Source organism: Mus caroli, unplaced genomic scaffold (genome assembly GCF_978045245.1).
Source record: "Mus caroli unplaced genomic scaffold, Mus_caroli_1 scaffold_2, whole genome shotgun sequence".
NCBI classification, from domain to species: Eukaryota; Metazoa; Chordata; class Mammalia; order Rodentia; family Muridae; genus Mus; species Mus caroli.
This window is the reverse complement of record NW_028227257.1, coordinates 230,130-256,357: the sequence shown is the minus strand read 5'-3', so window position 1 is coordinate 256,357 and position 26,228 is coordinate 230,130. Positions and strand designations below refer to the sequence as shown.

The 26,228-nt window shown below is 49.9% G+C and overlaps 2 protein-coding genes and 1 non-coding gene across 5 annotated transcripts; 2 read left to right on the top strand and 1 right to left on the bottom strand.

Moving 5' to 3' along the window:
* Positions 1-451: 451 nt before the first annotated feature.
* LOC115030423 (U6 spliceosomal RNA) lies at positions 452-558 on the top strand. Its single transcript, XR_003836028.1, has one exon. It is a non-coding gene; the product is annotated as a U6 spliceosomal RNA (small nuclear RNA).
* Positions 559-8,007: 7,449 nt separating this feature from the next.
* Sox18 (SRY-box transcription factor 18) lies at positions 8,008-9,787 on the bottom strand. Its single transcript, XM_021156183.2, has 2 exons — positions 9,344-9,787; positions 8,008-9,159 (listed from the first exon to the last, which is right to left on the bottom strand). The coding sequence occupies exons 1-2, from the start codon at positions 9,681-9,683 to the stop codon at positions 8,366-8,368; spliced, it is 1,134 nt and encodes a 377-aa protein (XP_021011842.1). The 5' UTR covers positions 9,684-9,787; the 3' UTR covers positions 8,008-8,365.
* Positions 9,788-18,462: 8,675 nt separating this feature from the next.
* Positions 18,463-26,171, top strand: Tcea2 (transcription elongation factor A2). 3 transcript variants are annotated; one of them, XM_085831360.1, is made up of 10 exons: positions 18,463-18,641; positions 21,370-21,432; positions 21,703-21,808; positions 22,606-22,696; positions 23,952-24,082; positions 24,332-24,388; positions 24,741-24,895; positions 24,971-25,117; positions 25,695-25,766; positions 25,965-26,171. In XM_085831360.1, exons 1-10 carry the CDS (start codon positions 18,573-18,575, stop codon positions 25,971-25,973), a joined length of 900 nt encoding a protein of 299 aa, XP_085687486.1. In that variant the 5' UTR covers positions 18,463-18,572; the 3' UTR covers positions 25,974-26,171. The 3 variants fall into 3 exon arrangements, with proteins under 3 accessions (XP_085687486.1, XP_021011169.1, XP_029330330.1); XM_021155510.3 differs by having other exon boundaries at positions 18,481-18,523; XM_029474470.2 differs by lacking the exon at positions 18,463-18,641 and adding an exon at positions 18,661-18,901.
* Positions 26,172-26,228: the final 57 nt, after the last annotated feature.

Here is a 26,228-nt window from a genome sequence, read left to right as displayed (position 1 = left end):
AGGCACTGGCCAGGCCTGTGCAATTTCCTGCAGCCCAGGAGCCAGGCCTCCATATGTAATCCTGGAAGAAGGGGCCTGGCAGGCTTTGAAGGGAGACTGGATACCACGGCCTCCCACGACTAGGAGCCTTTGAAAGAACATCTGGAACTTGGGCAACAGCTATGAATGACAAGCTAGTTCTTGGCTTTGCAAATCCCTAAGTTAATCTTGAGTTTGCCACTTGTGTGTTAACAACCCTCCCCCACCTCCCATGATGCAGCAGGGAGTGAGTGACTTCTGTGTTAGGACACTACATCCCTATCCTGCTACCTTCCTCATCAGCCTAGAAATGTGGCAGAACTGAGTGAAGGGCGTAATAAGGATAAACATGTCTTCTGTGTCTGTGTGTCCTGTGAGCACAGAGCCACAGCTAAACAGGTAGAGCTCTAAACTCAGCTACATTTCTAAAGCTGGGCTCACTTTGGCAGTACATATACCAAAACTGGAATGATACACAGAAGATTAGCGTGGCCACTGTACAAAGAAGACACATAAATTTATAAAGTATTGCATATTTTTCCTAATTAACAGTGCTGTATCACACACAATTCTTTAATGGGAGACAATAAGTAGGCCCAGACCTGGTTCAAGTTATGATTCTTAGGCCGCTCCACTGGGAGATACTACACTGTTAAATCCTGTGGTGGAAGTAAAGGGAGATTCAGCTTTGCAACTGCTTGGAATTAAATGATTGCCCCTTCTACTCAAGGAGTTATTGGGGGAAAACAAAAAGCTGGGCTCCTGGGAGGCTTGGCAGCCCCATGGACAGGGCTGTGAAGGAGGAGGAAACATCTGCTCCCAGACCTGGAGAGGGCCTGGCCTTGCGGGCCTCTGGATACTTGCGTGTGGGGTCCTAAAACCTGCAGATGTTCAAGAAGGCTGCCTGTTTCAGCTGCAGCTAACTGGAAATAAACAAGGCCCTCTACTCCAGGAAGCACATATTACTGGGGCGGGGGTGGGGGGAAAGAGTGAGGCAGGTGTTGAGGTCCATTGTCCCTGCCAGTGGCCTTCAAGACCTGGGAGTGGGGGTGCAAAAGACATCCCTGCCCTCTCCCCAGGAAGACTTAGCTTTGTAAACTCAGAGAAAAACACACAGACACACAGACACAGACACACACAGACACACAGACACACACACACACACACACACACACACACACTGCTTTGTTAGACTCTGGAATAAGCAGCAAAGAGGTAACACCTGCCATGGGAAGTGAGTTCTTGTTTGGGTGGAAATGGGAAGGTCAGGCCCTTGGCAGCTGTGCAGTGCCTGTTGTGGGGGAAGTGGGACATCCTGAGGCCCTAGAACCTGGGTCACCTCCTTGCTGTGTAGATGGGATTTCTACTGCTGTCTGTGGAGCACACATCAGTCTGTTGTACCCTGGGAAGCTTAATGGTACACTGGCTAGGCCTTGTTGCATACCAGTCCAGTTGTGACAGTTTATGGCTCAAGAGAGAGGGAGCCAGGTGAGCAGGCTCTGTCCTTGGACTGCCCCTGGCGCCCCCTACCCGGCACAAGGCCAGGGGTCAGGGCTGCAGAGCAAGATAAGCCCAGCTTCCTGCACTTACTCCCAGAGCTGCGACTCCCAACGCTTCCTGTTTTCTGGAGGGCAGACAGGGGTGTGGGAGACTGGACAAGGTGGTGGGGGCTAGGGTCATGGAACAGAGGGTGGAGTTTCAGGGGAGGGGGCTATAGGAGATGGGATGAAGTCATGGAGGACAGGGCATAGATACAGGATGAGGTAGAGAAGTGGGAGCAGATTTCTGGGAGATGTGGTAAAGCTGTAGGGGCCAGGGTCATGTGTGGCATATCCCCAGAGGCAACAGTGGTAGAAGCCAGGTCTGTGGTACAAAAAAGTAAAGTTGTAGGTGGTCAAATCCAAGAGAAGGAATGAAGCCATGAGCGGGGGTTGTGAAAAAACTGTGTGGTTCTGGAGGAAGAACCCCTGGGAACAGGAGCCAGGAGACCTGAAAAGCACTATAGACCTAGTGTGCAACTAGGTCCTGCTCTCAGGTCCTTAGAAACAACTACCCTCTATGTACACTCTTCCCTCCTCAGTGAGTTCCTGTCCTATCCTAGAGCAGAAGATTTTAGTCTGGGTAGTGGCTGAAGGACCAAGCCCCACAGAATCTTAGTTTGGCACCAGGCATGCTGGTACATGCTCTTAATCCCAGCACTTGGAAAATAGAAGCAGGCAGAACTCTGTGTGAGGCTGGCTTGGTCTACACAGGAAATTCCAAAACAGCCAGGTGACAGAGAGACCCTGTCAAAAGGAAGAGAAAGAAAGAAGACAAGAAAACACACAAAAGGAACCAGTTACGAGCAGCTGCTGTAGCATGTGGGTGTGTATTTCTTAACCTATTGTTGAGAAATATAAATTAAAAGTACTCTTTTGTTTGTTTGTTTGTTTGGTTGGTTGGTTGGTTGGTTCTTCGAGACAGGGTTTCTCTGTGTAGCCTTGGCCGCACTGGAAATTGCTTGGTTAAAAGATACTATGTTATAAACTTCTATTAGAGCATTTTCATTAAAATGTCTTTAATTTATACTTCTAGCTGGTGGAGGTGGCAGAAGCCTTTAATCCCAGCATTCAGGGGACAGAAGGTGAATCTCTGAGTTCAAGGCCAGCTTGGTCAACTGAATGAGTTCTAGGATAACTAAAGCTACACAGAGAAAACCTGTCTCAAACAAACAAACAAACAAACAAAACAAATACAAAACAAAAAAATTATGAAGTGAATCCTGGGGACTGGGGAGATGGCTTTGCAGTTCAGGGCATTTACTGCTCTCCAGAGGATCTGGGTTCAGTTCCCAGTCACCCACATCAAGCAGTTCACAACTGCTTGTAACTCCAGCTCCAGGGGATTTGCCACCCTCTGGCCTCCAAGGGTCCCTATATGCATACACTTGGTACACATATACTCATGTAGGTATGCACACATACACATAAAAATAAATAAATCTTTTTCTTTTCTTTTCTTTTTTTTTTTTTTTTAAGTAAATCCTGGGGCAGTTAAGACCACTCTTCCAGAGGTCCTGAGTTCAGTTCCCAGCAACCACATGGTGTCTCACAACCATCTGTAATGGAATCTGATTCCCTCTTCTGGTGTGTCTGAAGACAGCTACAGTGTACATTAAATACATACATACATACATACATACATACATACATACATACATAAACAATTTTTTTTTTAAAAAGTAAATCCTGGTCTATAGAGATGGCTCAGAAATTAAGAGCACTTACTGCAGTTCCAGAGGACTCAAGTTTAATTCCTAGCACACCTTTCAGGTGACTTGTAACTGCCAGTAACTCCAGCCCCAGAGGTCTGACACTTCTGTCCTCTATAGGCACTCACATACATGTGGCACACACACACACACACACACACACACACACACACACACACTGGGCATGGTGGTTTAATCCCAGCACTCAGGAAGCAGAAACAGGTCACTGAGTTCAAGACCACCTGGTTTACATAGCCAGTTCCAAGTCAGCCAGGGATATACAGTGAGCTTCAGTCTCCAAGCAAGCAAGTAATCACACCCCCACATACAAGATACGTCTTAGGTAAAGCTTCTAGTTTTAATTGGAAATATAACTATCTCATTAAAAAGAGATTTCTAAATTTATAATTCTCACAGTTGTTATAATGAGACATTAAAGAATTATCAAGTGAAGGAAATATAAAGGTTACAGGCATAAAATATATTTTCAGTAAAAGAAGACAAAAGAGAAGAACTGCTTTTGGATGTGAAAGGATTTTGAATAATAAGGTAAAGATTGTTCCAAAATGAAAATAGACAAGAACAAAGCTAGAAGGCTAACGTATGTTGTAGAATTGAGAATTAAAATGAAAGGATGTAGACATAGCTATAACTAAGTTGATTATAAGATAAAGGTTAGTAAAACTTTTTCAGGATAAAGTTTAATACCCTGAGATAAAATTAATTCTGGGTTCTCTGTTTACAACAATAAGAGTTTTCTTAACTATTAATCTATTTTTTAATGATTTATTTATTGTTATATGTAAGTACACAGTAGCTGTCTTCAGACACATCAGAAGAGGGCATCAGATCTCATTACAGATAGTTGTGAGCCACCATGTGGTTGCTGGGATTTGAACTCAGGACCTTCGGAAGAGCAGTCAGTGTTCTTAACCACTGAGCCATCTCACCAGCCCTATTAATCTATTCTTAATTAAATTTACCAAAACAAACAATAACCACAAAAACTGGCTCATGGGGCTAGAGAGATGGCTTAGTGGTTAAGAATACATGACACACCGGGCGTGGTGTTGCACGCCTTTAATCCCAGCACTCGGGAGGCAGAGGCAGGTGGATTTCTGAGTTCAAGGCCAGCCTGGTCTACAAAGTGAGTTCCAGGAAAGCCAGGGCTATACAGAGAAACTCTGTCTCGAAAAACCAACCAACCAACCAACCAACCAAACAAACAAACAGAATACATAACACTCTTGTAGAAGACCAGAGTTCAATTCCCAGAACCCACCCTGAGTGGCTGACAACTGCCTGTAAGTTCCGCTCCAGGTGCATCTGATGCCTCTGGTCTCTGTGGGTACCTGCAATCATGTGCACACATCCCCTCACATGTTCACAAATTAAAAATAAATAAAAATATCTGGCTTTTAAAGTAATATTTTAAAAATTCTTTTATTAAATAAGACACTAAACATCTGTGATTAGATTTTATTTTTACATACTTTTCCCATTGGGTCTGGCCTTCACTTGCTGGGTAGCCACTGCCTTAAGAGTAGGGAGAATTCTGTTTAAAAAAAAAATTTTTTTTGTTGGTTTTTTTTTTTGTTGTTGTTTTTTCGAGACAGGGTTTTTCTGTATAGCCCTGGCTGTCCTGGAACTCACTTTGTAGACCAGGCTGGTCTCAAACTGAAATCCTCCTGCCTCTGCCTCCCGAGTGTTGGGATCAAAGGCGTGCACCACCACGCCCGGCTTCTAAAATAATTATTTTTTTGCTGGAGAATTGGCTTGGTGATTAGAGAGCACATTGCTCATACAGAGGACCTGAGTTCAGTTCCCAGCACCATGCATGCTGGATAGCTTACAACTGCCTGTAACTCTAGCTCCAAGGGGGATCTGATGCCTCTGGCGTCCATAGGTACCTGCCCACACATACATAAGCGACCCCCCAACACCACAGCACACTAATGAATCTTTAAAGGAAGCACCCACATAGCAGCTTACAACCATCTGTAACGGCAATTCCAGGAGATCCAACACCCTTTTCTGGCCTCCAAAGGCACCAAGTGTGTAAGCAAAACACCCATACACAAAATTGTAAATAAATAATTTTAAAGGGTGAATCTTTAGATGGGAGGACTAGTGTGTATGAAATTTATGAAGGCCTTAAGTTTGAGCCCCAGGATCCATATAGCAAAAGAAGAGAACTGACTTACTCTGTCTTTCTTCCGACCTCCACACATATGCCATGGCATGTGCATGCCTGCACACTTACACACTTGCACACAAAATAAATAAATAAAATGGGACTGGAAGGATTGCTCAGTGGTTAAGAGTTCTTGTTCTTGCAGGGGACTCAGGTACAGTTCCTAGTTCCCACATGATGATACTTTAATTCCAGTTTCATGGAATCTGATGCCCTCTTCTGGCCTCCAGAGACACTATATGCATATGGTATACATACATACATGTAGGCAAAACACTCGTACCCGTAAGATAAAATTAAACAAAATTTAAAAGAAATTAAACATTTTTAAATAGCTAAATTCCTAAGATAGAAACCTGCTTATTGTTTCTAGGGGCAGGGAAGTATCTGTGAGGGTGATGGAAAGGTTCTGAAATTCCATGGTAATGGTTCCCAACTCTGAATATTTGCAAATCACTGAACTTTGCACTGGAGGTTTTGTGTAGGAGAGAGCAGAGTGCTTCTTAAGTGCTCTTCTTCCAAGTGTGAGAGCAGAAGGCAAGTGGGGCCCCGTTTTTGTTTTTGTTTTTTAACCAAATTCAAGTTGGAGGAACTCCTGGGCAGAGAAGAAGCTAGGAGGTGCTAGGTGATAAGGCTTTCTGGAGTGCGGCTGAGTTGGGAGCTGGGGAGGCTGAGACCTTAAGTGGACATGCCCACCCCTCTGCCTGCCCCATCTTGACCTTATTGGGGCAAGAATCTTTATGTGGTATATGACAGTTTCCTCAAAAATATTCAAAGTAATGATTGTATTTGCTGGGGAGACCCTTACCTGTTCTTAGCCCTGCTTCTCTGCTGGGAATCATTTAGCATATTACCCATGCCACTCCAGGGACAGACTAGACTGATGAAAGGATGAAAAGGGGTGGGGGACAGAGGCTCAGACCTTTTGGGAAAGAGGTAGATAGGATGAGGAATTAGGAGTGTGGCCTTATGCTATGGTTCTACCTGAAAGGGTGGGAGGGTTCATCCTTGGGGGATGGTGAGGAACGTCTTCTCAGGCAAAAATAATAGGAACTCCCCCAACACACACAGGTACACAGAGCCTATTATCAACCCACTGTTGCCTTTGGTGGTGTGATCTCTCATGTCTGACGCTGCTGTGGGGTAGTCTCCACCCTTTGGAACTTGTAAATTTGATCTTGCTCCAAACTGGACCCTTACTAGCCTTTTTCCATGACAACTGGGAAAGGGGGCTTTTAGAGAGCACACTGATCTATCTTCTCTTCATAGAGAGAGTGGAACCACACCCACACTCGTTGGGGTTCCACTCTACCTACCAAGGGGAGAAGAGGATGTAAGTACAGAATAGTATAGAACCTAGAACTGAGGAAGTGCCCTGGACCCGAGAATGTTGCTTTAGTTGTCTCTGGGCTAGCTGACGTATACTTCTTGGTATGTCCATAAGTTGACAGAAAAATACCCGAGTCTAAATAGTTAAACACTTGGGGACTGTTCCCATGAATTCAGGTAGCAGGCCTGGTCAGACCCATCTTCTACCTCTGTTTGTAATTCATATTGGTCAGTGTAGAGATGATATCATCTTGCCTCAGAGGCTGAACACTCCTAAGAAATCCCCACTTCTTGTGTACCTCTCCCTAATCATATTGGGAAGCTGGCTTCCTGTGCATGGACCCACATGAACATCTAGCCCTAGGTTTTTGTTGTTGTTGTTGTTTTTGGTTTTTTGCAGGTAAGTCATACATGACTACCTTCATGGAAAGCCATATATTTGCAGCTTCATAGTTATGCTAGGTGTTTCGCACTCCATGTGGGTGAATCTTGGGATCAGCCGCCATTGAAGACTATATGGAAATCCAGGGCAGGACAGACTCCTCCTTCAGAAGTGGGATTAAGGGGACTAGCTAGATAGTCAGTGTTTGTATGTGTGTGCCGGGGTTATTTCCAGGGTGAGTTTGCCATCCCTTTCTAGATGCATGTTTGTCTAGTAAGGGACTTTGAAAAATAGATGGTCCTGAGAGAGGGCCTCAGTCCTCCTGGAAGCAGCCCAATCACTGCCTCTGTAATAAAGCTCAAGCTAGGGAACTTAAGGGGACTTTTATACATCTCTGACCTCTGTCTATAGAGAATAGGGCCCCGAGTGCAGCTCTCCTCACATCACTATTTGAGGTATGTGATTCTTATGAGGTCTGAGCACTGCCTTGTTCACTAACCCTATGCTTAAGTCGGGTCCCCTGGGGAAGCAGAGCAAGTGTGACGTGGTGCTGCCCCTCTTAGCAACTATCTGCTGGGATCTGGTAATGTATCTGTCTATACAGGTGTCAGCCCTACAGTTCTCCCCAAATGAAAAATACTGTCCTGGGCAGTGCTTAGGTTTGCAGAAGAAAAACTGCAACTCGGGCTGGGAGCTGATGATATCTGGGAGCCCCACTGTAAGGATGGAGGGCAGTGGTGTGGCTAAGGCAAAAGCAAAGTAAATCTCTGCTTGTGTTTACAGGAAACATCGTTCCTTATGCATGGATGCTAGTGATCATTGAAACCCTTTTAAAGAAAAAAGTTTAATTAAAAATTAAATATATTGTATTATATATGTATATATATATATAAAGGCAAAGTAAAAAATACAGTCTCATTCTAGAAAATACATAGCAGAAAAGAATTAGATGATTCAAAAACAACCCTGGCAGAGGCAGCTAGCACGTCCAGGGCCTGAGGTTCCTAGGGAAGGCCCAAAGCACAGGAACCCCCAGAAGGAGGTGTGTAAATGAGGAGGCGACAGAAGTGGCATCTTTAGGCCACCAGCTCTAAAGGCTGTTGCATACCCTAACATACATATGCGAAAGGAAGGGAGCAGGCAACTCTGCCACTTGGCCACATGCAGAAGCGGTGGAGGGTAAGGACAGTGTCTAGCCTGAGATGCAAGCACTGTAATAGACCGCGCTGCTGGCATCAGACAGCGCAGAAATGAGGCTGCTCTCCTCTGGACAGGACATGGCGCGCGGACCTAGTTTGGCCAGTGCCACGTGGTAGGGGAGTGTAGTGGCATCCGGTCGAGTCCGGCTGCAATTGAGATACTGGTCAAATTCGGTGAGGTCCACATCGGCCCAAAGGTCGGCGGTAGGCTCCAGTTGCTCTGTGCCCTCAAGAGATGGGGCCTCAGGTGGTGGTGACAGAGGATTGGGAAACGGGCCCGGAGTGCCCAGGGTGCCATAGTAGAGGCCTGCGAGTGGCGCGGCAGGCGGCGCTGTCCTGAGCGCTTCAGCCAGGGGCGCCCCGTAGCAGAAGCTCGGGTCCCGTGCCAGCTCAGGGGCATAGGGCGCCCGGAAAGCCCGCAGAGCACAGTCCTCGGGCGCCAAAGGCGGTGGGAAGAAGGAGGCCTCGCCAGGCTCCAGGCCGTCCAGAGGCGAGCGCTCGGGCGTGGGTAGCCCCAAGCCATCGAACTCCGCACCCAGAGTGGGTAGCTCGCGGAAGGAGCGAGCTGACCCTGATGCTGCAGCGAAGGCCTCGGGCGGCGCAGACGGCTGCACGAGGCCGGGGAGCAAGAGGCCGGGCTCCAGCCTCCGGACCTTGCGCGCCTGTTTTTTGCGGCGAGGCCGGTACTTGTAGTTGGGATGGTCGCGCAAGTGCTGCACACGCAGCCGTTCGGCCTCTTCCACGAAGGGCCGCTTCTCCGCCGTGTTCAGCTCCTTCCACGCTTTGCCTGTAGGCGAAGGGAGCCTGTTAGTGAACCAGCGTCGGGCGCACGACTAGCCAAACCATCGTGCGCCTTGGGCGCGCGGCGTGAAACATGGCATAGACCCCAGCGACCAGCCATGAAATCCCGAATTCCGACCCTCTCCCAAGTCCCCTCCCTCGCCGCCCCTCTAAGCATTCGAGGCTCTCACCCAGCATCTTGCTCAGCACTGCGTTGTGCAGATCCGGATTTTGTTGCGCCAGTCGCTTGCGCTCGTCCTTCGCCCACACCATGAAGGCGTTCATGGGCCGCCGAATGCGCAACTCGTCGGCAGTTTGGCGCTCTCCGCGGCCAAAGCCATAGCGCCCTGATTCGGGGCTGCGCGGTGGGCTCCGCGGAAGGCTGGACGGAGAGGCGGGCGAGGTGGGCGAGACGTTGGTGACAGGGAGGCCGCGCGCCTCAGCAGCGGCCCCGAGTCCGGGGGCCCATGCACAGTCGCGGCGGGAGGGCGGGTCGTCCTGTGCGCCGTAGCCGGGCGGCGATCTCTGCATTCCAGCTGGGCAAGGCCTGGGCGGAACGCGGCGCGGGAGCGCAGGAGACAGTGGCGGGCACTGCGAAGCCAAGTACGGAGGTCTGATGGACGTCGGGTGGAGACACTGGGGACGTGGTAGCTTCGTGCCAGGAAGGCATCCCAGATATAGAGACATCGGGCCAATCCGCAGCAGAGCTGGAGGACCGGGGCGGGGCTGCCCCCCTCCGCGGTGGCTCCCTTTTTTCTTCCCCGCAAGATCCAGCTGAGGCCTCCCCAGCGCAGATCCCCCCATCTGCGCCCACTGTCTCAAAAGAAGAGACCCCCGTGTGGGAGAGGACTGCTGGTGTGGGCTAGGTCTCAGAAGGAGTGGTCCTCCAGGGTTTTCAGGTTTCAGAGCCGCTCTGGCACCCCATCCACAGAAACAGACCCGTGGGCAGCGGCTTTAGATTGGATGAAGGAAGATTTATTTTAGCATCAAGTTCTAGGGAGGTTACTTTCATTGTGTACCTCGGGAAAAGGAATGGGATTTGGCGATGTTCTTGCTTCTTCTTGTGGGTTTACCCTCCCAGATGCTGAGCTAAGCTAGGTAGTTCCAACACCTTTCCCTAATTTTGTCGTTGAGGCTGAAGAAACGATGTGTCTTTTCTCTCTCTCCCATACCCAAACTCTGGGACAAAGCAGAAGAACTGGCCCTGGCCCACAAGGAAAAGGTAAACTGGTGGACACAGGACATAGCCAGTCCCTGTGCCTCAGAATCTGTGTGTGGGCTGCTGTTCCCCTTCCCCGGGCCAGACAAGGAAAAGACAAGGGCCTGAGCAGGTGAGGCAGAGGAAAACTGGAAGTTTTCTAAAGGAGCCCTCATTCATTTTCTCTTTTTATCTGTTCAACCTCTTTACTAGGGAAGGATCTGGGCCCTGGAAACTGATGGCTTTCTCCTGAGAGCTGCCCCCTTTGCACTGCCAAGTGTAACTTCATAGAGGAAAACCCAACGCCCTTGACAGCTGTTCGTGACAAGTCAGAAACTCCATCTACACGTACCCTGAGCACTCTGCAACCTTCCCTGTCATGTCAGGATAGCCCACCTTGAGCATTGAAGGAGAGAGCCTGTGTGGCTTCTGGGGATGCTCACACATACAAGTCCTACGGAACCATGTGCTGCTCCTGAGTTGTCCCTTTGTTTCTGAACACTCTTGCCATGGAGAGATCCCAGTGTTCCCCAGAGCTCCTCAGACTAAAGGATGAGGAATATCATCACTACCTGATATTTTGTCATGTAGATAGGGTAATAAAAGGCACATTAGAGGCCCTGTACCTGCTGTAGTGGCATGAATTCTGAGTAGTGTGGAAGCATTGGAACAACTCAGTAATTTCTCAGAAGGCAGGCAGTGATGTGGACACCAAGGTGAAATGCTTTCAGGACCTTGCCAGTGGCCAGGTCTAGGTAGGTAGGTAGTCTGAACAACTGGTACAGGAGGATGGTGAGGACATGAAGAGCTATGTGAAGATTTTCATCTTGAGAATGGACACAAAGAGCTAGAGGTAACGGCTGGAGCATGGGTCAGTGGTACAGAACTTGTCTGGCATGCAAAAGGTCCTATTTTCCTTCTTCAGTACCACAAACAAAGGGACCAGAGCTCACTGATATAGCCTCACTTCCATCACTTTTCATCAAAAATGACCTTTACTCCATAGCTGTGAGTACAGGCTGAGGTCCCCAGAGCCTGACTTAACCAGGGAAGTAGCTATTTTGAGATGATGCTCACTGGGGCTCTAGAAAAGGAACTTCAGAGTCTTTTGCCATAGCCCTGAATATTGGGGCGGGCTTGGAGTTCTGTGATAGCTCAGAATCAGCCTCCTGCTCCAAACAGAGTATTCAGCATTACCTCATTGTTCCCCTCCATGACACTCCTGCAGTCACCCCTCCTGGCATCAGCTAATGACCCTCCTCTTAGTCAATCAAGCTGTGGCTCAGATGTCAGGCTGTTATATCCTGTGAGCTAGCTGAGCAAGAGCCTGCTGAATGCTCCCTTTTCTCTGTAGGGTCAGGCTAACCCTCACTGCCCACTGCTTGGCAACAGTGATGCTGGCAACTCCCACCCTCCTTCCAGATGGGACAACAATGGGGGAGGTGACTTCAGTCTGCCAGCAGGGTGGCCCTGACCCTAGAGCCCCAGGGCTGGAGAGATTCCCCAAGGCTGTACAGGGCTGCTGTGGGTGTGGCCAGCTATGTTAGCAGAGTGACATTCCATGTGAATGTCTGTGTCTGTGTGTGGTCTACATGTGTGTCTGTGTCAGGTTCCCAGGGTGTGGGGTGAGGTAGTTCCTAGTGCTAGAGGCTGGCTAAGTCCTTGGGAGTTAGACACGATGGACTTTCCTATAAAGGAATAGGAACTCAGGGGTTGAGGACTGGAAATCCTACTCAGGAAAAAAAATGTCCTCAGCATTCAAGGAAGGGTTGGATCCCCAAGGCTTCTTTGTTAGATGAGCAGCCCTAGCTTTGACCAAAGCGAGGAAGGAAATTCTGCTGCTGGAACTCCACTTCAGTCTGCTTGGCTCTACTTGGCTCAGACGGACACTTACTCATGACAGGAGCTTGTCTATAGCCCCAGCCCCCAGAAAGTTGGAATCATAGGGCAAACCTTTCCTGCCAGTATGGGGCTAGCTTAGTGGACCCTATGCTCCTATCTTCCCTGCCTATACCTACTCCCCTTCCTTAGCCTTCCTGGACCCCAGGTCTCTGTGAGGCCTGCAAAGGATTCTGGGTAGGTCCCCTTGGTGGCTATGGTGGGGGATTGGCTTGGCTCTGCTCCGCCTGGGGGTGGTGAGACCTCCCAAGTACTGACTGGGCACAGACCTCCCAGGCTCCCACCAGACAGCTCTGGCTGCAGCACAACAGTGAGGCTGGGACCAATTACATAGTCCTGCAGGGCTTGGACCCTCCCACTCCCAAAGGGTGGGGTGGGGTCCCTGTCTGAGGGCAGTGGAGCTCCAGGTGGATGGCTCTTCTTTGCTTCTTCTGGTTCAGGCCTTCCTTTCTGTACCCCATTCTTGGCTCCAAATCTCTCTGGCCTCCCAGGCTCTGGTGGCTGGATTTTGGGGAATATGAAGCTAGGGTCAACCTTTACTTCTATCCTGGGGTCACAGCCTTTGGCAGAGTCTGATGCCTTAGACTATCAGGAGTATGTGACTCTCAGGTTTGGTTTAGATGAGCTAGGCCCTAGCCTAACAAATCCTTCAGCTCTTTGTTCTCAGTCCTAGGATGATGCATTCTGCTAGGTTTCTGAAACCTTTCTTTTGGGAAAGGGCATATTTAGAGACAGGGGCTGCCTTGGTTTTATGGGTACATGCAGCAAGCAATATGAATGGGTGCATAAATGTGTAGAAGCAGTTTCAAATGTTGGTTTCTTGGTAAAGTTCACAGGTCTAGTTCCCAGTCATGGAGCCAAAGGGTCCCACCCAGAGCATGGTGGGAATGGGAACGTTGGATGAATGTTAGGCTATTGGAGGGGTGGCATGTACAGCCCAAGTGGTAGCTGTTGTAGGTTAAAGAATGATGCTCACTCGTGTGGTTGTGTAGAGATGGCCTGACTCTCATTCATTCTGTGCCCTTTGGCCAGGAGGGCTGGGTGGGAACAGTAGGAACGGGGGAAGCAAATCAACCTATTACTGCAGGGTCACCATGGATAATGGCAGACCAGAGTGCTATGCAGATTTGGGAGCAACCAATATGCAACGGAGGAGCTTCTGTGGGTGGGCCAGAGGTCAGATATATTTTGAAGGATATTTCAGAATTTCAGAGTTATAATACTGTGGTGAGCATGTGGGTTTTCAGGGTCTTATCACAGGCACTGTCCACTTTTAGAGTGACTGGATGAGACCCGGGTGGGCTGTCAGAGAGAGGGATGGGGCTGCTGTTCTACATTTTGAAGTGTTCTGGTCCAGGATGGCTGCATGGTTAACTTGTGTCCTTCAAAGTAGTCACCTACAGTGTCTGGGTCTCTGCAGCAACACAGGGCTCCTGCTCTGCAGGGACTCCATGGGAACCTGGCTGGGCTGCTGGGCTACTCATGGGTTTCCGTGGCGACAACAGGGCGGAGCCAGGAAACAGCCGCTCAGGAAGGAAGGCTGGCCTTCGGGCCAGAGAGAACCTACTGGGCCGAGGAGGCGCCAGACATTCTGTCCAGTTTCCCCAACCCCTGCTGGCCGGTACTCTCGCCCATTCCGTTGGCCTCACCCACGGCCCCGCCCCCACACCGCAGGACTGCCGGTCTTTACATAAATAGTTACTTTTTTTCTCCCCTTGGTGCCTGGCTTGGGTCTGTGGATGTTACTGTCTTTGTTCTCATGAGTGTGTCGGTCCCCTTGGTGGTACTTTGCCTATAAGGTGGGCTAACTGCAGGCAATCGCGGGTCTCTTAGTTTACTGGAGCGAGGTATCCATCCCGAATGCCCTGCCCTGTTAGGCTGGCCCCTCCCTGCTTTGACAGATTGGGAAATGAAGATAAAAGGACACTAAAGCAGAGAAAAACATCTATTTCCTTTTTCTCCTTCCCCATTCTTCTCCCTCTCTTCTTTTTCTTCCTTTCTTTTTCTTTTCCTCCTCTTTTTTAGTTTTTCGAAAAAGGGTACCTCTGGCTGTCCTGGAACTAGCTCTGTAGATCAGGCTGGCCTGATACTCATAGAGATCCACCTGCCTCTATCTTTCAAGTGCTGGGATTAAAGGCATACACCACCACTGCCTGGGTATTTTCCTTCTTTTTTAAAAAAATGTTTACTGGATTGGGCATGGTTGCCTGCCTGGTATATGAAGTGAGTTAGCCAGGACTATGTAGAGGCCTTGTTTCAAAAACAAAAACAAAGAAAACAAATTAAGATGACTCTGGAACTCTTCTGTGTAACTCGGGCTGACTTCTGAGTTGTGGGATTGTAGGTTTAATATCACACCCAGCTTCCTATGTTTTGTTTTCGTCTTTGTTTTTTCTCCTTTTTCTTTTCCTGACTGTTGACAAGTAGCTTTGGTGGGGACCCAGCTGGCCATGTTTAGGGACTTCCACTCTCCTTTGTTCAGAGACAGAATTCATTATTTTGGTACTGAGCCCCCTGCTGGCACCAGATTGTCTTCTGAGATAGGAAATTGGAAAAGAACAAACAACCCCAATCCTTGCTGTAAGATGTTTCCATTCTGAAGTAGAAAGGTTAAAAATCAATAAATCCTCAAATAAGCCAATATCAAGACTACTGGGCATGAAAATGGGGCTATATCAGTATCTATTTTTTTATGAGTGGTTTTTGAGCTCAAACCTGAAAGAACCGTGAAGAAACCATCCAAGTAGCATGCTACCTACACCGATGGGGAGCTGTTTAAAGCCACTGAAGAAAAAAAGGGAGCAGGTGTATGTATGGAAGGGCAGGAGTGAAGCATGAGGGCCAAGAGGCCCAGTGGAGCCTGGAAGGATTTTGCTTTCTCCTCTGAATGAGATCTGGGAATACTTTTCAGTGACTTAGCATCCTACAGGTCCAGCATAGCTTTCCTTCTGCAGCAGCTTAGCTATGACTGACTTGGTCCAGGCTGGTCTTTGCAGGATGGCGGGACAATTCCACAGGTTTGCTGCCTCTGAGTCAGACCTCTATGCTTCATCCATTGCCTCTGACCTCCTGGCTGCCTGGGGCTCCTCAGGGTAGGAGGGTGGAGTGGCCGCCAGGCTGGCGGGCTGGCAGGGGAGGGGGGCAGCATTTCTGGGAATTGTGTCAGGGAAGCACATTGTTAGAGCAAGCCTGCAGCTAAGGCCTCACTGGCCTCTAGGGGATGTCTCCTGCCTCCCTAACACTGCCTCTGGGGGAGGAAGCTGGGTCCTGGCCAGGCTGTGGGCTGGTGGGGGACTTTCCAAGCAGACATTTCCATAAGCTTATGGCTCTTCCCATTCTGTAGTCTAGGAGACTGAGAGGCTCAGAGAGCTCGTATCCATCTACACTTTCTTTCTTTCTTTCTTTCTTTCTTTCTTTCTTTCTTTCTTTCTTTCTTTCTTTCTTTCTTTCTTTCTTTCTTTCTTTCTTTCTTTCTTCCACTTTCTACCTCATAATACTGGAGACCCTTTTATCTGTCACTGGTCCCTGCCTTGTCTGACCACAGAAGCCAGTGTCCAAGGAGGGCCTAAAGTGGGATTGGCTGTGGTTGTAGATCCACAGAGCCCTATGGTGAAGATCTGCAACCCCCAAGATGGGCAGAAGACCTGAGAACTGCATGCAGGGGAGGGACTATCATATGGTGACAAGGATATAGGACCTCCTGGAGCTTAGGCTCCGTGTGAGCTTGGCAGTGTGAGTCTTCCCACCCACCACCGCCCTGCCTTGGCCAGAGGGGAAGCATTCAGGCCACCACTGGGGTCAGGGCCAGCTCTGGGCAGACATAGATGGGGGGCAGGGATCACAAATAGAAAAATAAATGGCTTGGGCTTCCGATGTTTCCTGAACTGAGGAAGGGGGTAGGGCAGGCTTTGGGTCAAAGGTGCAGTTGGCCTGGTGGGGCAGACCCTGGGGATGTCCCATGATCCTATCTCATTAGATCATTGCCTGTCCTTTTCAGACCTTCAAGCTGGGATATCTCTATCCCAGGGTCCCTAGGATAGGGCTATGTTGCTCACTGAGGACTCTTGAAGTCGGAGATCCACTTCAGGGGCAGACTCTTAAGAAATATTGGGAGTGTGCGCCCCAGGAAGGCTGGGTACAAAAGCCGTTGGTGAATTGTTAGGATACCTCATCTAGGTGTTCTGGGAACTTGGGAAAGCCCCCAGTAGTAGATTGGACAATATAGGTAGGTAAGGCTGTCTCCCAGAAGCCTTCTTTCCCACCTGGTATCACATTGTCCAAGAAACTTATCTCCAAACCCAGGCAGGTGTGTCCTCCACCACCTTCAGAAGGCTAGGATAGAGGACAACAGCACACTGGAGCGAACACCTGGGTGAATCTATGGTCTAGATGTTTGGTGGGGAGGTTCCACTGAAGATAAAGCTCTGAAAGTCAGCAAGGTGTATGGGGGTGGGGTGGGGTGGGGAAGAATCTGGGGTGGGAGGTGACTTTTCTGATCAAGGGCCAGAAGGTTCGATTTGGAGCTCTTGTAGGATCTGGGATCAGGACTTTTTGTTTCTGAAACATGTCTCTCATATACATATCTGAAGATAACCTTTAACTCCTGGCCTTCCTGTCTCTACCACCCAAGTGCTGAGAGAACAGGCACGTACCTGTGATGCCTGGTTTGTATGCAGTACGGTGGATTGAACCCAGGGCTTCCTACATGCTAAACAAAATACTATCAACTGCGCTTTCTAAGGTTGGAATTTTCTAAGGCTGAAATGTGGAAATATCTGGCTGGTGAGTACCAACCCCACAAGTGAGGACCCCTCCGGATTGAACACACCTTTGATCTGGCTTCTTGTGACATAGCTCCCCTGCTGGTGATCTACTGGATTTTACTCAGGAAAGAGCCTGTTCTTGAGCAGATCTGTGGGTGGCTCCTGCCACCTACAGGCTGCTGTTGCTCATCATTGGGACCAGTCAGAGCTGGGACTACTCAGTAGGCTGTCCCTTGATAGGGTCAAGTCATCAGCCAAACACAGCATGGCTGAAGGCCCTGTGGTTCTCTTACTGTCTGTCTTGGGGTAGGGTCCTGAAAGCATTAATTCAGTACTCAAGCACAGGGTTCCCTTTCCCAGATTTTTTTTTGGGGGGGTTTAGCTTAGAGCAAGGGCACAGCTCCCAGTAAAGGGCAGAATGAGAGGTGGTATGAAACTAGAGAGCTGGGTTCAGCCATCACTGCACCTCTGGAAAAGCTTTGTTGCCTTCAAGAAGTTCCATGCCTTTTTCTTATGGTAAAGATGTCATAACTGATTAAAACGGTCAGCTTAGGTCATTTGTGTATGTCATTTGCACTCTGGCCTCCTGGGTACAAAAAATTCAGATTGACTTTTAGTACCAGCACACCTGCCACCATCTATAGGACAGAAGAAGAGCAGAGTACCATTCTCCCTTCCCTGGACGTGGTTAGAGTCTTCCTGAGGTAATGCCTCAGTAGCGGATTGCCTCAGTACCCTGCCCTGTTCTCAGTGTAAAATATGAATCGTAGGCTCCTGATCGCAGCCTCTGTCATTGTCACTTCACAGGTTGGGAGACTGAGACGTAGAGCAATGTGCAGAACTTGGGATTTATACCGTTAGGTTGACTTCAGAACCTGAATAGTTCCCCCCATCCCCGAGACAGGGTTTCTCTGTGTAACCCTGCATGTATTGGAACTAGCTCTGTAGAGACCAGGCCGACCTTGAACTCACAGGGATCTGCTTGACTCTCTACCTCTCGAGTGCTGGGATTAAAAAGGCATGAGCCTCCATTGCTTGGCTAAAGCCTGAATTCTTGCGGAGAAACCGTTTCAGAGTCCCGGGCCACCTGCGCAGCGGCAAGAAAGCCCCCAAACTCGGCTTGGTACCAAGTGAAGTGTGTGGAGTGAGCTGAGAGGCTCTCGGAAGTGGAGGCGATCTAAGTGCATTAGTGACGGCGCGACGGGCCGCCAGGGCAAGCGGCTCAGATGGGTTGAGATAAAGACCAGAGCGCAGTAGGGTTGTCCTCCTCCCTCCTCTAGGTCCTCCCTCTCCCTGGCATTTGATGGGCTCCTGGGGCCGTGGTCCGGCGGAGGCACCTGCGGAACTACCTTTTCCAGCGGGCAATCAGGCCGCAGGCCGTAGGCCGCGCAGTCGTCTGGGAGTTGTGGTCCCGGGGGCGGGGACTCGTTTTTATTCTGCGGCACGCGGCCGCCAGGCGGAGGTTTGGACCGCGGATCTAGGCGACGGCGGCGGCGGCCGAGGTGGCCGAGGTGAGGCCGGGCGGCGCAACCGGCGCAACCCGCCGCCACAGAGGTAGTGATGGGCAAGGAGGAAGAGATTGCTCGTATCGCCCGGAGGCTGGACAAAATGGTGACCAGGAAGAACGCGGTGAGGGGCGCGGGCCGCCAGGACCCTGGGGCCCCGCTCCGCGGAGACCGTCTGAGCCTACCCTCGGGCAGAGTGATACCTAGCCCAGTCAGTCGAGACCCCTTGCCCAGGCCCGCCCTCCACCCTGTCCTGGGACTGCCGCTTCGCAATGGACGCCGCGTTGACCGAAAGCTACCCTCTGTTCGTCGCCCAGCGGTGGCCGCGGGCGTCCCTGGCCCAGCCGTTGTCTCCCCTGTCTGCCCCCCACCCTTCAGCACCAGGTTTCTCTTAATAAATTTTAACCCTGCTTAGTCAGGCCTCAGGCAACAGCAAGTCGGTTTGCGCAGACAGTTGAGCCTGTGGCGTTGAGACCCCAGGCCAGTGTGGGCTTGGCAGTCCAGCCTGCCTTCCGACCATGGTCACCTGCGCGTAGCCTTTGAGGAGCATCCTTAGGGGATGATGGCACCTGCAATCTTGCCTTCCGTGGGTGGGAAGGGACTAGGAGGTGGCTTTAAGACTGAGTGACTCCAGAGCATCCGCAGCACCGCTCCTAGGGCAGCCCAGATAGTGGCTGAGTCATGAGTCTGTACAGCCTCCCCAGGACTGTGCTTGAAGTAGAAGGCTGCAGGACAGCTTTTGGGGATGAGCAGGATTGCTCTAGGTGTTGGAGGGCTGGGGTCTAAAGCAGGAAGTAGGTTAAGTGCCTACATAAGCCTTTATACTGGAAACAGAACCCACTTTGCAATCACCTGGGCTGCAGAGGCTTGCTGGAGCTTCTTTCCGGTAAGAGTGTTAAAGCACAAATGACAAACTTGGAAATGAGGGTGGCAGAGATAGGATGGGAATTCATAGGGAGACCCAGTAAGGATGGAAGGCCACAGATAGGACTGTACAGTTGAGAAGGGAACCTGCAGAGGTTCCAGCAGTCTGAGAGGCTCCTTGGAACAGCTGGTGGTTTGTCTGGGTTTTCATTATGGGAGTGCAGGGCTGTTGTGGATGCATGCCCCTGGCTCCAAGGATCAGGTCTTCTTAGGAAAGTCAGCCACCTCAGGGCTGATTGGTGTGCAGCTTACTAACTTAGGGCTATGAAACAAGGCTGCAGCCTGAGCAGATAAGTCACACAGATTGAAGGGTCAGCCCCAGCCCCTACCACTGCTGGATGAGTTGGTTTTTCTCTGCCTCTTTGTGGCATATAAAGACAAATGAGCTCATAGTGGAAACTTGGAGGGCAGCAAACACAATAGTGTTGGGTGTTAGAAGAAAAGGCTGTCTCAGTTGTAGGAAGGAGGTGTTTGAATACAACCTGGAAGTGGTAGAGAGAAGAGCAGCCTTAAGCAGAGTGAGAGGTTTAAGGTAGGAACCAGAGGAGCCTGCCTATCCTTGAAGAGCTTAGGCAGAGGAAGAAAATCAGGGTTTTCTGTTACAGTACCTAGGAGGAGGGTGGTGGCCAGTTTGGAAAAGAGATAAAAAGTGAGACTATGGGATTTGTAGGTGCTGGCTTTAAGAAAAACTTCCCTTTGTATATTTAAATTACTTATTTTACATTTGTTATCTCGGTGTGTGTGTAAATATGAGCACAACCCCTGGAAATTGGTTATCTCCTTCCACCATTTGGGCTCTGGAGATTGAACTTAGGTTGTACAGCTTGTTGGCAACGTTACCTGATGAGTCAACTCACCTGCCCACCCCTTTGATAGTGGGTATTGAACCCAGGGCCTTAAACTTACCAAGTGAGTGCTTTATGACAGCTGTGTTTACACAGACCTCTCTTTACTTTGTTTTAAGACAAGGTCTCATTAAGATGCTCATGCTAATCTTGAATTCACTCTGAAACTCAGGTAAGCTTTGAACTTTTGATCCTCCTGCCCCAGCCTCCTAAGTGTCTGAGATGATAAGGCCTGTGTCACCAGGTTTGATAGTTTTCAATTAGCAATAATTGTGCCTCTGATAAACCTTGTTGGCTATGGTGCTGTGACTTTGGAAATCTGTGGCTGGAGTAGAGATTCCTGAGAGTTTAAGTAGAAGGTTTTAAGGCAGGAACAGGAAGAGCCTGCCTACTCTGGAGGTGCAGCCTGCCTGTAGATGCTGGGGGAAAGCTAGGGCAGAGGAAGGCAGCCAGGGTTGTCTGTTACAGTACCCAGGAGTAGTGCTGCCCTGATGGGTCGGCACTTTGAGGAGAGGCTGCTCTCCCACCACAGCATAGATGGACCAAGGTTAAAGAACCTGTGCTATACTTGTGAATGTCCTTCCATGTTGAGCAGGAATTGGGGCATTTTTTTTCTCTTGTAGTTTGTTCATTGTCCTCCTGTGGTTAGTTACCATGATGTCTGGAGATCACCATAGATGCAGGGTGAGAAACCCCCTGATCTTTGAGGAGAGCGCTGTTGAGCTGTTTGCCTCTATGCCTGCCCTAGTGGCAGGAGCAGTAAAAAGCCCCTGTTGTGATGTAGGAACAGGTATGCAGTGCTCTGGGAATCTCAGGGTAGAGGAGTGGCTTCTTTCTGACATGTAAGTTGCCCCCTTGTGATGACAAAGAAGTGGGATTGTCCACTATGCCCCCTGACAAGTGGTTTCTGTGTAATCTTGGCCATCCTGGAACTCCTGGCCTCACTCTGTAGGCCAGGCTGGCCTTGAACTCAGAGATTCACCAGCCTCTGCATCCTGAATCCTGGGGTTAAAGACATGTACCACCACTACCCAGCATCCACTAAGGTTTAAAGTCCTTTATGAACATCCTGTTTCCTTTCAGGAGGGAGCTATGGATTTGCTGCGGGAGCTGAAGAATATGCCTATTACATTGCACTTGCTCCAGGTAAGCACTTCCTGTCCTAACAGGGCTCCCTATATTAACTCCCACATGGCTTAATTGGCACAAACAACTGTTCTAAGGAGAGGATTTCTGATTCTCTCTGGTGATAAGAGAGGTGGGAGGTAGGTCCCTGGGTCCCAAATAGCCATTGGGAGAGATGTTTTCTGTCCCTGCCATTCCCCAGCTGTCCACTGTGGGAGTCAAGAGTCCTTGGTGAGGATCCACCTCTGGAACAGGCCCCTCCACCTCTGACTCAGGCCACTTGTCTTGCAGTCCACCCGTGTTGGGATGTCTGTCAATGCTCTGCGCAAGCAGAGTTCAGACGAGGAGCTCATTGCACTTGCCAAGTCCCTCATCAAGTCCTGGAAGAAGCTCTTGGGTGAGTCTCAGAATGTAAAGGGAAGCTCTTGCTGGTCAGCACAGCATAGGAGTGCTGGCTCTGCTACCCTGATTGAAACTATATATGGTGGGATATGACAGACATAGATCAGAAAGGACTCATCCCTGGGCTGGATGTGGATGAAGATGATGGAAGATGGATGTCATCTGTTGTGATGGGGGAGGTGATGGCCTGGGAGGCATGATCATTGAGACAAGGGTATATGCTGCAGAGGAGGTTTTCAGGCTGCAGGAAGCCAACAGAAAAGGAGGTCCAGGCAGGATGCTCCAGCTGAAGGGGGAGGGGAATGGGACCGCTACCTATGCAAGAGAGTAGCTAGGCAGACAGCAACTGTTTCTGGGGACAGTGGACTACTAGGCTGCAGAGATGGTCCTATTGATTAGGAAGGCAGTCTTCTGTGTTCAGTCTACTTCTGTGAGACAACCCAGGGCCTGTTCCTCTTTACAGTCACATGCCCTGGTCCCCTGGTACCTAGTTGAGGCTTTGGGCAAAGTTCTGCCCATGTTTTCAGAAGGAGCCTTGTATGAGGCATATGCTTGTTTTTTTGCCTGGTTGGGCCTTGATGAATCCTACAGCAGCTTGCTTTTTTTGGGGGGGTGTTGTCCTAAAGAGGCTGGTGGACTTGCTGGGGACCAGTAGGAAGGTCCTGTAGCCTCTTGGCACCTTGCCTGTCAAGTAGCTTTAAGCAAAAAGGATAATGGCCAAGCTGAGGCTGGGCCCTTACCTGGCTGCCTGCTTCTGACCAGTCTACACCATCTGTTTTCTGATAATGGCAGATGTTTCTGATGGCAAATCCAGGAATCAAGGGAGGGGCACACCTTTGCCTACATCATCCTCAAAGGATGCCTCAAGGACTACAGATCTCAGGTAGCAAACCTGAAGGCAGGTACATACATTTATGCCTCTTGACTCAGTTTCCTCACTGGGAAGAGGAGGCTGGTGTGCATTTGCCTGGTTACTGCCCTGAGGGAAGGTCCCTCTCCAGGGTGAGTTTTACAAGGTTTGTCAGCTTCATGCTGGATACTGTCCCACTGTTCAGTTTCCTTCATGCCCATCTGAGATGTCTGGCTGTGTCTGCCTGTCACTGGCATCACTGAGACCTTCATTAAGTAGCTCTTATCCAACAGAGCTGGCCCAGCCCCAGAGCCCCTTGCCTACTTCCTCAAACCCTATCTTTTTGCTACTCATCAGGACTAGTGAATGGGTCCCTTTATGCAAATGCTATCTGGAGCTAGAGGTGAGCCCAGCTCTCATCTCCACATTCCTGTGGCAACACCATTGCTTTAAAGGTGGTCAGGACAGCCCAGTTACCATGGAGACTAGGAGCACTAGTAGTAACAGACTATAGATGAGAGACTACTTTAGCCTGGGCTGAGGCAATGACAGGCTAAGCTCTGGACTCCAGTGTAGCATTCCTGATATGTTATATCCTGAGCTGAATAGTATAGTTGATTTTGCTTCAGAAAGTCACCTGATGCTGCTGATTTCCAGGGGTGGTGTGAGGAAAGAGTCTGGTGGGCACAGCATGAATTTTGGGCAAGTCTTGTGTTGGGCCCAGATGTGAGGAAATCTTGCCCAATTTCATTTGTGTTGAGTGGGGCTACCTGTAACAGTAAGCCTGGACTTTGGGTGACCTCCCATCTCATCTTTACTCCCGGCAACTAGAATTATCTGCCTAATTCTGCCATTAGTAGAGAGAGATTCACAGCATGGCCCATGTCTTGGGCCTCTTAGGAAGCACTCTGGAGGTAGCAAGAATATCTCATCCCATTTTGAGCATGGAGTGTTGCTCAGACACTGACTGTGGAGGAGCTGACGTCCACTTAGGGAGTGATCTGTACTCACTGTAGACCTTCTGGCCAATGCTCTACTCTGATGAGACATAACACACAGGCATTCTAGGCTGAACTAGGGATAGATGAAGTCACTGAGCCTAGTTGGAGGTCTGTCAGGATAGAGCAAATAGACTTCGGAGGTCAGCATGGTATCTATATTTGCTTTTCTGGGGATCACCTGTGGCCTAGGAAAGGTCAGGGACCATCCAGAAGTATCATCAGCTACTGGAGATGTGCAACTGAGCTCAGCAGGTTCAATCTGAGTCCAGCAGGCTTTGTCTCTTTAGCTGCAAGAAGCCAGACCCACCTAGGACCCCATCCACTCCGAGGATCACTACATTTCCCCAAGTGCCCATCACCTGTGATGCTGTACGAAACAAATGCCGAGAGATGCTGACTTTGGCCCTGCAAACTGACCGTGAGTGTTACAAGATCTGGATTTTGACCCACGAGGTGGCCTGGGCCTCTGTCTGCCTCAGAGCTGCTGGAGAGGCAGCTTTTCTTTTTAGCTCACGGTGACCTAGCAAAGAGGCTAAGGTTTTTGGGGTCACCACAACATCTGCGTCTTGGGAACTGTCTCCCAGGAATGCAAGTGTTCTATTTAGCTTCGAGGGGTGGCAGATGGAAAAAGACAGTGGGGGAAACAAGTAAGGGTTCCCTCTTACAGACGACCACGTGGCCGTTGGTGTGAACTGTGAGCATCTGTCATCTCAGATCGAGGAGTATATCCTTTGTACAGGGTATATAGGGTCAAGGGCTTCTGATAGAGTCTACATTCCACTGAGTTGTACGTCTCCTGTAGCTATTGGACACAACTGGTAGGCTACCCAGTGCCCTTTCTGGGTGGTCCCTTGACCTTTCCTGGACCATAAATGGGCTATGACTACCTATTAGATAGATCTGGGTCTCAAACAGGAATGGGCCTAGAGAAGGCAGAGCACCACAGGCCCTTGGGTCCCCCACAGGTCTTGAGTGGGTAGATTCATCTCCATGAGCCTGGGAAGAACATTCCCCATATGACTCCCAGGAGGGGGTTGGAGCTCAGAAACCTCAGGTGGGTCCTTAAACACCTGCACGCATCTTCCTGGACGTGGGAAACACTGACATGAAGTACAAGAACCGTGTGCGGAGCCGAATCTCTAACCTGAAAGATGCCAAGAACCCTGGCCTACGGCGGAATGTGTTGTGTGGTGCCATCACACCCCAGCAGATAGCTGTGATGACGTCAGAGGTGAGCGCCACTGGAAGGGCTGGGGCAGACTGCTTCTGCAGAGCTGTCGGTTGAAAACTTTGCCCTTTTTATCAGGAGATGGCCAGTGATGAGCTGAAGGAGATCCGAAAGGCCATGACTAAGGAGGCCATCCGTGAGCACCAGATGGCCCGTACAGGTGGCACGCAGACCGACCTGTTTACCTGCAACAAGTGCAGGAAGAAGAACTGCACCTACACGCAGGTTGGGGGCCGCCCATCCTCTTCTTGGATACCACCCATGTCCCTACTTTTGGTCTGAGGCTCTGTGCAAAGGCTAGGTAGCTTGGCCATGCCCAGCATGTAGGGATAGGAGTATAATATACTGTTTGTCAGTAGCTATGGGACCTTCAGATCCTGCTATGGAGGTGGAAGCTGAGGCACTCTGGGAATGCTATATGGACTCTAAGGGGGCTTGGGAAGAAGGGACTAAATTAAGATGATCTCTCTGGTAGACAACTCTAGGGCTTGTGGAATAATGTTTGCTGTTGGGTCTCCAATATAGCCAAGGCCACTGGCATCTCTGCTGATCCTTTTACTTTATAGACCCTCCTGTTGGGAATCCTGCACTTATCCAACATTCTAGACTCTACTGAGCACAATTGTTCAGGGCCACAAAGGCCTCTGTTATGATAATCCACCTCCTCCATAGGTCTAGTTCTAGAAGGTTGATGTAGGTCACTGGGCAATTTCAAATCATCAATAGAAATCAGGGGGTATAAGACCAGTACTGCCCAGATCAGGGCAGCAAAGCCAGGGATTCAGCCACCCACCCTATACAGGTGCAGACCCGTAGCTCCGATGAGCCCATGACTACCTATGTTGTCTGCAACGAGTGTGGGAATCGATGGAAGGTAGGTGGGTGGGCCCCGAATGCTTGCTTCCAGTCCTGTCTTGATGCATATTGGGCCTGAAGTAGGAACAGGGGTGGGGGGTGGGGGTGGTGCACTGTACTCGGCTAGCCGCTTGGGAGTCTGGGATGGAGCCTATCCTATTTCTGCCCTAGCGGGTCATGTGGGGCTTTGGCCAGACATTTCTCTGCTTTCCTTCAGTTCTGCTGAGCCCTTCTGACGTAACCCTGGCCATGGCTAACACTGTCCTTCCTTCAATGTTCTTGGTGGACACAGCTTCTCTGGAGATACCCTGAAGGTGGCACGCCCCGTTCCAGCCCACCTGGTGTGCACTTTTTGCCCTCTTTACCTCATTATTAAATGTTTTCTTGCTCCTAATGGGCTAAACACAAGGCTTCAGCTGGGTCCTGTCCTTCCACTGCTGTAGATCTCTCCTCCCTGGGCTCAGACAACACTTGAGCTAAG